The sequence below is a fragment of the Temnothorax longispinosus genome, chromosome 3 (assembly GCF_030848805.1).
Source record: "Temnothorax longispinosus isolate EJ_2023e chromosome 3, Tlon_JGU_v1, whole genome shotgun sequence".
Classification (NCBI taxonomy): Eukaryota; Metazoa; Arthropoda; class Insecta; order Hymenoptera; family Formicidae; genus Temnothorax; species Temnothorax longispinosus.
This window is the reverse complement of record NC_092360.1, coordinates 20,536,029-20,549,276: the sequence shown is the minus strand read 5'-3', so window position 1 is coordinate 20,549,276 and position 13,248 is coordinate 20,536,029. Positions and strand designations below refer to the sequence as shown.

Genomic DNA, 13,248 nt, shown 5'->3' with positions numbered 1-13,248 from the left:
TTATCCCTCTTTACCTTTCGTCGCGTTAAAACCGACTCTTCACCTTTCGTCGCTCGGGAAAAAAATTATCGACGCTGTCGTTTGATACGTACCGTGATTCGTACCGCTTGTAAAACGAGTCGTATATGATTTTTTATTAATATATGATTTAATTTACTTATGAAAAAATCAGGTACTATATTATAGAAGTGGTACATGATTTTTATTGATGTGATACATGATTTAATTTACTTATGAAAAAATCAAGTACCATATTATAAAAGTTGTACATGATTTTTATTGATGTGGTACATGATTTTTTTATAAGTTAGTTTAAATCATGTACTATATGCTTCTAATTTTGTAAAAGTGGTACCTCATTTCGCTGTTTTTTTTACCACGTCCCTCGTTCATGGAGGGATCCTTGGGGGGTACCTATCCCTTTGCCCTTCGAAATAAGCTTTTAACACAGGGAACCCTTGGAGGGGACTGAACTCGTTGGGATCTCTGAGGTACGGCGGAGTGCGCCTTTCCACCGAAATGGTACCCCATACAGGGTCCTACTATACACACAGAATAGTACACACATACTATACAATAAGAAAATGTTATTTTTACTTTCTAGAAATGTTAATTTTTTATTAGTATACATATAAATGTTGGGTTTATAATTTATTACACAATTTAAATAATTGAAATACTTTTATTTTTCAATTATTTAATATGTATAATAATTTATAAACCCAACACCCCATATGTATATTAATAAAAATTAACATTTCTGGAATGTAAAAATTACATTTTTTTATATTTTATGTTTTGCAATTATTATATAAATTGTTACATTTTTTAAATATGTAAATATAAACTGTTTAAAAAGTTACAAAAAGTGGTCAGTTATAATGACTAAACCTTTTTCTAAGAATTCGTAGATCTCCCAACTTTTAGTACACGAAAAATCAATTTATTTTACTATAAATAAAATAGACGTACTTTTTACAATATATCCTAAACACGAGGATGATATTTGTAAAGTGTTCCAGCACATACAGCATATACTGCGGACTCCAAGGAAAAAACGAAATAAACAAAATTTTACTAAAAGTAGGCAAATCCTCAGATAAAGATGAACATATAAGATACGTCGTAACGGAGGAGATACTAGACGGCGGATCTTGTGATTCTTCTAAGTTCCTATGTCAAGTTTTTGTGCAAATTGCACTTGGCAGCCAAGTGAACAGAACAAAGAATACCCGAGAAGGCCCGCTGTTGATCCTGACCCTCGGAAGAATTTCGTCACGCAATCGGTACCGATAGGATTTCGTGCCGATGCCGTGCGTTAGCGTTACCACAGTCTACATACAACTTCCCGATTTTCCTTTACTCGCACTCGGCACTTTTCGAGCCAACGATAACTCAACCCATAGCTACCTAGACTAGATAGTCAATCATAATAGTTAATCACGGCGCGGGCGCCACCACGATTAGCGACGCCTCTTGTCCATTGGCTCCTGCACATACGTTTCCTGAGACGCGGAAACGCTTGCCGCGCGGCAATGACCGACGTCATAAGACGCGTCGAGACTACGCCGAAATCATATGCGCAGTCATCCCCACTTCTGTTAAAGAGTCAAATCAACACTCTTTTTTTGTAAATTTTAACACATTTAATAAATACGTTCAAATTGTGTTACTTTAATATTTTTTAAATTAATTTAATAATTTTACATTTTATATTTGTTAAGTTCAATTAACATAGCAGACATGTGTTAAATCTACACATGTATGTGTTGATTATTTAACACAAAAATTTTAACCAGCAGATTTGTTCACAAAAGTACAAAAATTTTCCAACAGTGTATACATGAAAATAATCAGTTTTTCTTTTGAATGTCAGACGGTAGTTCACGCAGTTGATTATAAAGAAATAAAAGGTGTAGATCAATATTTGGATGAATGTAGAACATCGTATGTAAAAACATGTGTAAAAACATCGCCAGATTATGGATCTAATTCGAGTGAGTATTAAATATTGAGGTTAAATATTAAATATTAAATGTTAAATTACTATATACAGAAAATTGGTTGCATTTGACAGATAAAGTTGTAACGGCCTATCTTTGTGAATCGAACGCGGACTAGCTCGCCGAATCAGAAGTTCGATAGAAGGCCCAGAGACAATAATCAGGTCTTGCCGCACACTTAAGAGTTTATTCAATATGATACAGGTGACAACGCGGCGTATACAGAGAACGGTAGACTGCGGGTGCACTCGGCGCGGTATTACGGAATCACGGAATGCGGTATTTACAGCGGGAGATAGTGCCGGGGCACTCGGTACGTGTGCATTACAGAATCGGTGACGGGACGCGAAACCACTTTGTGTGCAGTACAATTACAACTACGAAACGGAACGCGGTATTTACAATACGGGGCGGACGCGATATATACAGCGAAAGGTGGTGCATGTGCACTCGGCGCGGTGTTACCATGTAACGCGGTACGAAATGAAATACGTACGGTATTTACAGGGTTGTGCATATGCACGCGGTATGCAACAGAACGCGGTACTGCAAGCTAGGTGTATCGCTAGATGTATGTGCAGGAGCCCCGGGGCTACGGTAACGAGAGTCCTCGTAACGAGGCCGAGCGTGCTCGACCTCGCGTAACCGTGCCGTCGGGAGTTCGTGTGCGGGAGTTCGAGGACACCCAAGAGTGCTCGGTCGAGGCTCGAAGCTCCGGACCCCGGTTGTGTGTCGCCCTAGGATTTGGTAGGTCGGCTTCGTCGGGAGCAGCGGAAGGCTGTGTCGGAGACGAAGTCAAATCTCTCGCCGGAGCGCCGGCTTATGTATGCCGGCGCGGCGGGTCCGTAGGGAGGGAGGCCGATCTTCAGGCGAGTCGCGCGGGGGTACGCTTAGGCGCGCTCGCCTTCGGCGCGGATCAGCTCCCTCCGGCGCTTGTCGGCGCCGCGCGGGGAAGGCACCGGTGCCGCGTTTTACGTTTAAAAAAATCGGTCGGGCGGCATCCGGCGGGTGGTGATCGGGAACGATGCCTTGAAAAAGGGCGCATCGTTACAAAGTTAAAAAAAATTAATGAAACGTACTTTAGATTCAAATTTTATTAGTCAATAGCGCAACATACATTTTAAAAATTCTTAATATTTAAAATAATTAAATTTTAGCACATACATATATTTATTTAATTTCGTGAATTTGGAAATACTTCATCAAGAACCACGGTTTTTTTGTAGTAATCAACAAAACAAATTATAAAAGAACATGGCATATACACAAGATTTTAAGGGCGGTTTAAGATTTTTGTAAGAATAAAATTATAGAAAGTATTTGCTTTCTATAATTTGCTTGCAATTCTACATCAACCGGTAAATTGTAATCTTTAAATAAATAATAAGAATTAACGCTTTGTTTGTTATTCATTTATTTTACAGTTTACTGTTCGCTGTAAGTTTTTTGGTTAGTTTTTTTAGTAAATTGTATTTTTACAAATGTTTATTTGTAAATCGCCTGATCGAACGATTCGTACAAGTGCACCTGAATAATTTGTATAAGTAATAAAAAGGGAAACTTTTGTTTGTGACTTTGTACGAAAGTTTACGGAAAAGATTTCTCCGCGGAAAGTATAAAATATTTATTCCTGGTACTTACTTTTAAAAGACGAATAGCATATTCGTGTACTTTATGTAAAATTATTAGGTTCTTTTTTATGTTAATTGTGCGTCATTCGAGCGCTAATTTGGATTTTGTCTTTGTGTGTTGCAGGACGATGTATCGTTTCAACTCCGTTGCTGCATATTGGTGAGTGAGAAGTTAACGTTTGTCTTATAAATCGAAATAATGAATCCGTGAATAGTAGCTGTACGAGATATATATAAGATGTGTATGCAGATATATGTATCAAATGTTATAAGAACGTACATTACAAATATAAAATATCATAAATTCCTTACTTTAAGATAGATGGGCTGGAATAAAATAGATATTTATATATATTTAATCCTGGAGATCATGTATTTATTCGTCGATTCATTATGTGCAAGAACGATTTTGGCATGACAGATATATTACTGTTAAATCTGGTAAGAACGTCATCTTTCTTGTCTTTTTAGGCAACGCAATTAAGAATACCATGAGGATACATACTATTAATATAATTTGACAATTTCAATACAAAGTACGATATTAGTTTAAAAATTTAGTATATGTTGAAATATTGATATTAGTAATTTAGAAATAGCTCCTAATATTTCATATTTAGAGATACTTATTTATTATTTAATATACAGATTATGATTAAGACTCTAACTTGTAACGTTTCGAACATTATGTAAGTGGTTAAATTTTTGAAATCATTATTTAGACAAATAGTGAAACATAAGGTATAAGAAAAAAATATGAAATAAAACTGTAATAAATATAATAGTGTCATTTTTATATAAAGTTATTAAGTATCTTCATGGTAATTCATATCCCTTGAACGATGGAGATTGGGTCAACGTATTTACATATGTATTGCATATAAATAAAATAAAAATAAATTGATATAAGTATGACAGGGAAAGACAGCCGATATTCACTAGTTAGTAAGTATATTACTTTATTTTTTCTCTCATCCTCCTCTCAAATATAAGATTTTAAGATGGGATCTTTAAAATGGAATTTTTCTCGAGCCCTTTTATCTCTATCAGGATTAAATGTTGTACAAATAATTCAACAAAGCAATACTTAAAAATCTTTTTCAATATTTATATAAACCCGAAAGGGACAGAAATTATCTTCCTGTTGCATATATTTTAACAAGTTTATTTTATTAAAGAAATTAATATTAATTATATTTATTTTTTCATATGTGTAATATGTCCATTTTGTTTCCATATTTTTCATAGCTTATCCATGTGCATGTTTATTATGTGTTCGTTTTATATTACTTGCAAGTAATATAACATGAGATTGAATAAATATTTTATCACGAAACAGAAAGGCTTTTTATATCGATTTTATATAAATTAGTCTTAAGGGGAGGTTACCGTTAAAAAAATCAAATTTTTTTTTTTGCTTAATTTTTTACTACGTAAAACTTTAAACGCGTTTTTCTCGAAACAGCATTTTTCGGCGCGCGGGGCGCTCTACAGCTTCAACGGATGAACCGATTTTAATAAATGACGGTGCAAAAGAAAGGAAATTTAATTTAGGGGGTCTTCAGGAAGCGTTTTTTTCAAAAAATTGGTTGCAAATAATTTTTTTTCAAACGTTGAAGCAAAAGAAAACAGGGAAAAAAAAGGTTTTTTTTTCAAACGGCCACCATTTTGTTATAAAGGGGTTTTTTAAAAATCGGAAAACGATAAGGCCCCCCAAATTTAATCTATTTTAATAATTTTTTTGGTTTTTTTGTTTTCGATCAGCTGGCAAGGCTGTGGAATGCCCCGCGTACATAGAACCACGCCGTGTGGACTGAGAGCTGGAGCCGCCATTTTTAATTATTTTTTCTGTAGGAGATTTGGGGCCGTAGGGCCAGTATTGATGAGGGATCGGAGAAATTAGCGTAGTAGTGGAGCAGTCGTGGGGTAGCAGCCTAAGTGCTAGGCTTGTGAGCGAAGGATCCCGAGTTCAAGTCCCGGTAGCTCCGTTAATTTTTCTCTGCGCTTACATTTCCGAAAAAATTCTAAATTAATCTTCATTTGTGTACAAATAAAAGCCGCAAAAATTTTTTTCTAAATGTACTTTCTTTATATAAAAAAAAATTCCTGAAATTGAGGCATTTTTTGGGCCTCTGAACAGTAACCTCCCCTTAATCAATTATGTGAGAGATTTATATCAAGTAATATAACATTTTATAAGATCTGAGAAGATAATTAAAGTGAGAAAATCAATAACAAAACAAATTAATTGATAATTACTGCAGAAAATTTAATAACGATCTCTCATACACAATATTGTATTTATTTAGTACATTCACTTTACAGTATCGTACAAATTATGTTGTCACATCACTTAATTGCCATAATTTTTACAAAATTATTAATTTTTTAATTGCATGTAGAGAATGTATATATTAATAAATTAATTTTATAAATCTTATGATTAATATTAGCAAATTTAATTCTGAGTTCATGAGGTATCAATTATAAAGAGCGATTGCTAATGTTAGAATAGACCCGCACATTAAAAATTTTAATTATTTATAGGGTATATTATTTATTTAGAACGATTGATTCTTCGTCGAAACAAAAATAAGGAGAATATGTAGGGATATCATATATTATGATCAATTAATATAATCTTTGACTAATTGTGGATCAAACAGGTTTGTAAGCCGTTATTTTTTCTCAAATGTCTATCACTTTATTAACAAAAATGTGTCATTTTACATTATCTATCTTACGGTGTTTATTTCCATTTATTTATCAATTTCTGAACAAGTACAAACAAAATATCTAACCGTGTGTCAACTTCGTAATAATTACATTACAATAATATTTAATATAACCAGAAAAATTATTTATAAAAATTTTATAGTAATTTATTTTGCATATAGCGAATCAATACTATATATATGTTGATTAAAATTATAAATACAATCTGGATTATAAAATTAGATTATTAATACTAGAATTATTCAAATAATTTGAACGCTAGAATTTGACTAACAATAAAATAACTATTTCGAATAATTTCTATATTTTAGTATCCAGATATGTTTTACAATTCTACTTTGTGTGTACAAATTATAACTCTAATACAAATGTGTACATTACATACGACGTTATACAGCACATGAATAAATTTACATATTAATATAAAGACTATAAGAAGCATATAATGAGAGTTTAGTTACACGGCGATATCAGATTTACTAGTAAGTAATTGTTAAAACGATTAGTAAATTATACATTTATAAAGAAGTTAATGTCTAATTAATAAGAGATCGCATTTTGTTGTTACGTAACGTAAAGCGATCTTACTAATTATTCGTCAAATGCGCTTGTTTGATATATTTCATTATCCAAATCACAACAGTTGCTGGTGTTACATCCTATTTGGCGCCCAGATTTGGTGAGACATCCTAGATCCTTGTTGTCCGCTATGATTAGATCTGTATATTTATACATAGAGTAATTAAAAATCGAAAGAGTACGAATGTCATTAGAATTACAATGATATTGCTCTCGTGTATATTATTTGATTATTAAACCAAAACTGTTACTTATATTATTTATCTTTCTTAAAATAAAATATCTATAAAATTACTATTTAGATTCCATAATACCTGCGCAGTTACTCGTTTATGAAAATATTTATACCGATTATCTGAGTTAACAGAAATTGATGTAAAATTGTTTAGAATTGTTATAATTTTATTTAACTCAAGTAATTATAATAATTTATGAAATGATACGTTAAATATTGTATTCAAATTTTATATAATTTGTTATTTTTAAATGTTAAATATGTATTTTTCTAATGTGTGTTATGCTAGAATATATAATAAAATATATTAATTATAGCTATTCTTCCGAAAACGTCCGTGCTCCGATTTAGGTGAAACTTTGAAAATAGATTCTTTTTAGATAAAAAAAGATAAAAATTTTTTGCGACTTAAAAGTTAAGCAGCCTTTTAAATATTTTTGGAATGTCTTTTTTATTTATCTAAAAGGAACCGATTTACAAAGTTTGACCTAAATTGGAGCACAGACGTTTTCGGAAGTTTTGCCTTAATTACTAAGGAAAAATACTAATATTTGTGACATTTACCCCTGCTGATCTTCTTGATTTTCAAAACCTCCCCCATGTCTATCATTGTGAAAACTTGTGGACGCATAATTTTCTGCAGTTACAGGTTGTCGTATTGTTGCAATACCTGCATATCTGAGTTAACAAAAATTGATGTAAAATTGTTTAGAATTGTTATAATTTTATTTAACTCAAGTAATTATAATAATTTATGAAATGATACGTTAAATATTGTATTCAAATTTTATAGAATTTGTTATTTTTAAATGTTAAATATGTATTTTTCTAATGTGTGTTATGCTAGAATATATAATAAAATATATTAATTATAGCTACTCTTCCGAAAACGTCCGTGCTCCGATTTAGGTGAAACTTTGTAAATAGGTTCTTTTTAGATAAAAAAAAGATAAAAATTTTTTGCGACTCAAAAGTTAAGCAACCTTTTAAATATTTTTGGAATGTCTTTTTTATTTATCTAAAAGGAACCGATTTACAAAGTTTGACCTAAATTGGAGCACAGACGTTTTCGGAAGTTTTGCCTTAATTACTAAGGAAAAATACTAATATTTGTGACATTTACCTTTGCTGATCTTCTTGATTTTCAAAACCTCCCCCATGTCTATCATTGTGAAAACTTATGGACACATAATTTTCTGCAGTTACTGGTTGTCGTATTGTTGCCATACCAGCATATCTGAGTTAACAGAAATTGATGTAAAATTGTTTAGAATTGTTATAATTTTATTTAACTCAAGTAATTATAATAATTTATGAAATAATACGTTAAATATTGTATTCAAATTTTATATAATTTGTTATTTTTAAATGTTAAATATGTATTTTTCTAATGTGTGTTATGCTAGAATATATAATAAAATATATTAATTATAGCTATTCTTCCGAAAACGTCCGTGCTCCGATTTAGGTGAAACTTTGAAAATAGGTTCTTTTTAGATAAAAAAAAGATAAAGATTTTTCGCGACTCAAAAGTTAAGCAACCTTTTAAATATTTTTGGAATATGTCTTTTTTATTTATCTAAAAGGAACCGATTTACAAAGTTTGACCTAAATTGGAGCACAGACGTTTTCGGAAGTTTTGCTTTAATTACTAAAGAAAAATACTAATATTTGTGACATTTACCTCTGCTGATCTTCTTGATTTTCAAAACCTCGCCCATGTCTATCATTGTGAAAACTTATGGACGCATAATTTTCTGCAGTTACAGGTTGTCGTATTGTTGCCATACCAGCATATCTGAGTTAACAGAAATTGATGTAAAATTGTTTAGAATTGTTATAATTTTATTTAACTCAAGTAATTATAATAATTTATGAAATGATACGTTAAATATTGTATTCAAACTTTATATAATTTGTTATTTTTAAATGTTAAATATGTATTTTTCTAATGTGTGTTATGCTAGAATAGATAATAAAATATATTAATTATAGCTATTCTTCCGAAAACGTCCGTGCTCCGATTTAGGTGAAACTTTGAAAATAGGTTCTTTTTAGATAAAAAAAAGATAAAGATTTTTCGCGACTCAAAAGTTAAGCAATCTTTTAAATATTTTTGGAATATGTCTTTTTTATTTATCTAAAAGGAACCGATTTACAAAGTTTGACCTAAATTGGAGCACAGACGTTTTCGGAAGTTTTGCCTTAATTACTAAGGAAAAATACTAATATTTGTGACATTTACCTCTGCTGATCTTCTTGATTTTCAAAACCTCGCCCATGTCTATCATTGTGAAAACTTGTGGACGCATAATTTTCTGCAGTTACAGGTTGTCGTATTGTTGCAATACCAGCATATCTGAGTTAACAGAAATTGATGTAAAATTGTTTAGAATTGTTATAATTTTATTTAACTCAAGTAATTATAATAATTTATGAAATGATACGTTAAATATTGTATTCAAATTTTATATAATTTGTTATTTTTAAATGTTAAATATGTATTTTTCTAATGTGTGTTATGCTAGAATATATAATAAAATATATTAATTATAGCTATTCTTCCGAAAACGTCCGTGCTCCGATTTAGGTGAAACTTTGAAAATAGGTTCTTTTTAGATAAAAAAAAGATAAAGATTTTTTGCGACTCAAAAGTTAAGCAACTTTTAAATATTTTTGGAATATGTCTTTTTTATTTATCTAAAAGGAACCGATTTACAAAGTTTGACCTAAATTGGAGCACAGACGTTTTCGGAAGTTTTGCCTTAATTACTAAGGAAAAATACTAATATTTGTGACATTTACCTCTGCTGATCTTCTTGATTTTCAAAACCTCGCCCATGTCTATCATTGTGAAAACTTATGGACGCATAATTTTCTGCAGTTACAGGTTGTAGTATTGTTGCCATACCAGCATATCTGAGTTAACAGAAATTGATGTAAAATTGTTTAGAATTGTTATAATTTTATTTAACTCAAGTAATTATAATAATTTATAAAATGATACGTTAAATATTGTATTCAAATTTTATATAATTTGTTATTTTTAAATGTTAAATATGTATTTTTCTAATGTGTGTTATGCTAGAATATATAATAAAATATATTAATTATAGCTACTCTTCCGAAAACGTCCGTGCTCCGATTTAGGTGAAACTTTGAAAATAGGTTCTTTTTAGATAAAAAAAAGATAAAGATTTTTCGCGACTCAAAAGTTAAGCAACCTTTTAAATATTTTTGGAATATATCTTTTTTATTTATCTAAAAGGAACCGATTTACAAAGTTTGACCTAAATTGGAGCACAGACGTTTACGGAAGTTTTGCCTTAATTACTAAAGAACAATACTAATATTTGTGACATTTACCTCTGCTGATCTTCTTGATTTTCAGAACCTCGCCCATGTCTATCATTGTGAAAACTTATGGACGCATAATTTTCTGCAGTTACAGGTTGTAGTATTGTTGCAATACCAGCATATCTGAGTTAACAGAAATTGATGTAAAATTGTTTAGAATTGTTATAATTTTATTTAACTCAAGTAATTATAATAATTTATGAAATGATACGTTAAATATTGTATTCAAATTTTATATAATTTGTTATTTTTAAATGTTAAATATGTATTTTTCTAATGTGTGTTATGCTAGAATATATAATAAAATATATTAATTATAGCTATTCTTCCGAAAACGTCCGTGCTCCGATTTAGGTGAAACTTTGTAAATAGGTTCTTTTTAGATAAAAAAAAGATATAAATTTTTTGCGACTCAAAAGTTAAGCAACCTTTTAAATATTTTTGGTATATGTCTTTTTTATTTATCTAAAAGAAACCTATTTACAAAGTTTGACCTAAATTGGAGCACGGATGTCTTCGGAAGTTTGCTTTAATTACTAAGGAAAAATACTAATATTTGTGACATTTACCTCTGCTGATCTTCTTGATTTTCAGAACGTCGCTCATGTCTATCATTATGAAAACTTGTGGACGCATAATTTTCTACAGTTACAGGTTGTTGTATCGTTGCATCTACTACGTTATAATGACCAGTTCCTCCATCAGATTCAGAGTGTTTGTTTATATTACGACACATAGCCTGATGAAACATTAATTTATTTTCATAGTTCATTTTTCCATCAAATGTGTTAATAGACCAACTGCAATGTTTGCAGTTTGTTTTAAATTTTTCCGTGTCGACTGTGAAGTGTTGCGATAGTCCGCTACACCTATTAATTTCTTCTCGTATTTTATCAATCACTTTTATATGTCTATTCAGATGCCTCTCTAAATCGTAAGTACAATATACACGAATATCTCTTCCACAAATTATGCAATTCGGAATATACTTCTGTTCGTGTGTGAAATATCGCCATGGCGAGTCATTGGTTTCGTCATTCCATATAAAGTTGCTTTCCAAGGTAAATATTTTATGTGTGTTGAACAAGTGTGCTTCTAAATATATTGCACTTTTACTTTTAAAAGATTTAGGACACTCCTGACAATACGTACCGACATTGTCATCTAATTCTCTGCAAATCTCCGAAATTTTATTAATATAACGTATTTGAGCTGCCATTATATCCGCACTATATCACGGAGAATGTCTTACTAAATGTGACATGTACTGACTACGCCAAGGAAAATATTCGAAACGTTGAAGGTTGAAGAGAAACATGCGAATCTTTCCTAAATGTAAATATTGTAGACACAACATCAGCTATTTTGTTGTTTGACTCGGACGCGGCTATCTTTACGTGGGAAGGTATTTATGGTACCGTGTGTATGTACTGCATAGTATTATATATAGTATGATAAATAACGTATAATTTAAATCTTGGTAATTTTAAGCCGTGTCGCTCTGTTTCTGATTATTCGACCCCCGTTCAACGTTTAGATTGAGATTCATATCTTATGCATTTTTGATAAACTGAAATGATACCTAATGATACCTAATGATACCTAATGATACCAAATAAATACCTAATGATGACTTGATAATGACAATTAGAAGGTAAATAGAAGATCATTAGAAATAAATCTGCCATATGTTAAAATGATATAAGTATTCAATAACGTAATTAGACTCGTGAAAGTGTCAATAATTTAAAATCGGCGAATACGTATTATTCAGCAGAGGTATTTAGACTTCGATTTTTTTTCAATAAAGTGATAAATTTTTGTTTAGTTGATATTTGTTCAATTTTCTACGATTTTTTTTTTACTTATCTTTTTATATATAGTGTAGAAAAGAAGTTTAAATTAAATTATTTTAAGTTCGGGTTTAAGTTGTTCTAAATTTTACGAATTGTTCCAAATTTTTACGTCAATTTCTTAATGTAAGTTTTTTCTGCCATATAAATTTTAGAGTTACGGCAAAATGATTGAATAAATTGCATAAGTTTATTTCACATAAACTTCAATTAAAATCAATCGTTAAAAGTATTTTGATGTGCTGAGAAAAAGAGAAACTGAAATAAAGATTATTTTAAAAAACATATTTTTGAATGCACGACATAATTGTTTGGTCTCGCTCTTTCGCTCTCTAGCTTTCTTTCTATTTCTATCTATCCATCTCTCTTTCTCTATCAATCTTTTTTATTCTTATGTTTATGTATGTAGTATTTAAATCTTGCGCTTTATATGATCAGTTTAATTTTGTAACTATGCTTTACTGATACTCGTAGTACATTCTTTCATTATCAATTTGATTCAGTGATTGAAAAAAAGTCAACTCGATAATATATCTCAAGGGGACTTTATTAATGTCACAGTAAAAGTAAAGTATTTTTAAAACAAAATACTCATACAAAAAGTATAAAATCGAATATTTGTACATTGATCTAGCGCTTAAAAGTAAGTAAAGTAATATAATGTAACGCGATACATTTGATACACATGTTAATACACAAAACGTAACTTTAAAGATTGTTAACATAAAATAAACTCCACGCATTCTAAGAGATCAAGTTTCACGTCTTTCCTACTTAATTCTTCTCTCATAATTTGCAATACAGTTTCTATATCCTAACGAGATTCTAAAATTCTATGTAACATGGCTAGTATC

At 30.5% G+C, this 13,248-nt stretch overlaps 1 protein-coding gene across 1 annotated transcript in view; it reads right to left on the bottom strand.

The window, feature by feature from the left end:
- Positions 1-6,276: 6,276 nt before the first annotated feature.
- LOC139810296 (uncharacterized) overlaps positions 6,277-13,248 on the bottom strand; it is a 33,758-nt gene continuing 26,786 nt past the window's right edge. Inside the window, exons 3-9 of the mRNA XM_071773720.1 lie at positions 10,551-10,664; positions 9,990-10,103; positions 9,430-9,543; positions 8,869-8,982; positions 8,308-8,421; positions 7,749-7,862; positions 6,277-7,089 (exon numbers count right to left, since the gene is read on the bottom strand). Of these exons, the coding sequence (XP_071629821.1) occupies positions 7,023-7,089; positions 7,749-7,862; positions 8,308-8,421; positions 8,869-8,982; positions 9,430-9,543; positions 9,990-10,103; positions 10,551-10,664 (751 nt within the window). The 3' untranslated portion in view covers positions 6,277-7,022. The remainder of the gene's footprint in view (positions 7,090-7,748; positions 7,863-8,307; positions 8,422-8,868; positions 8,983-9,429; positions 9,544-9,989; positions 10,104-10,550; positions 10,665-13,248) is intronic.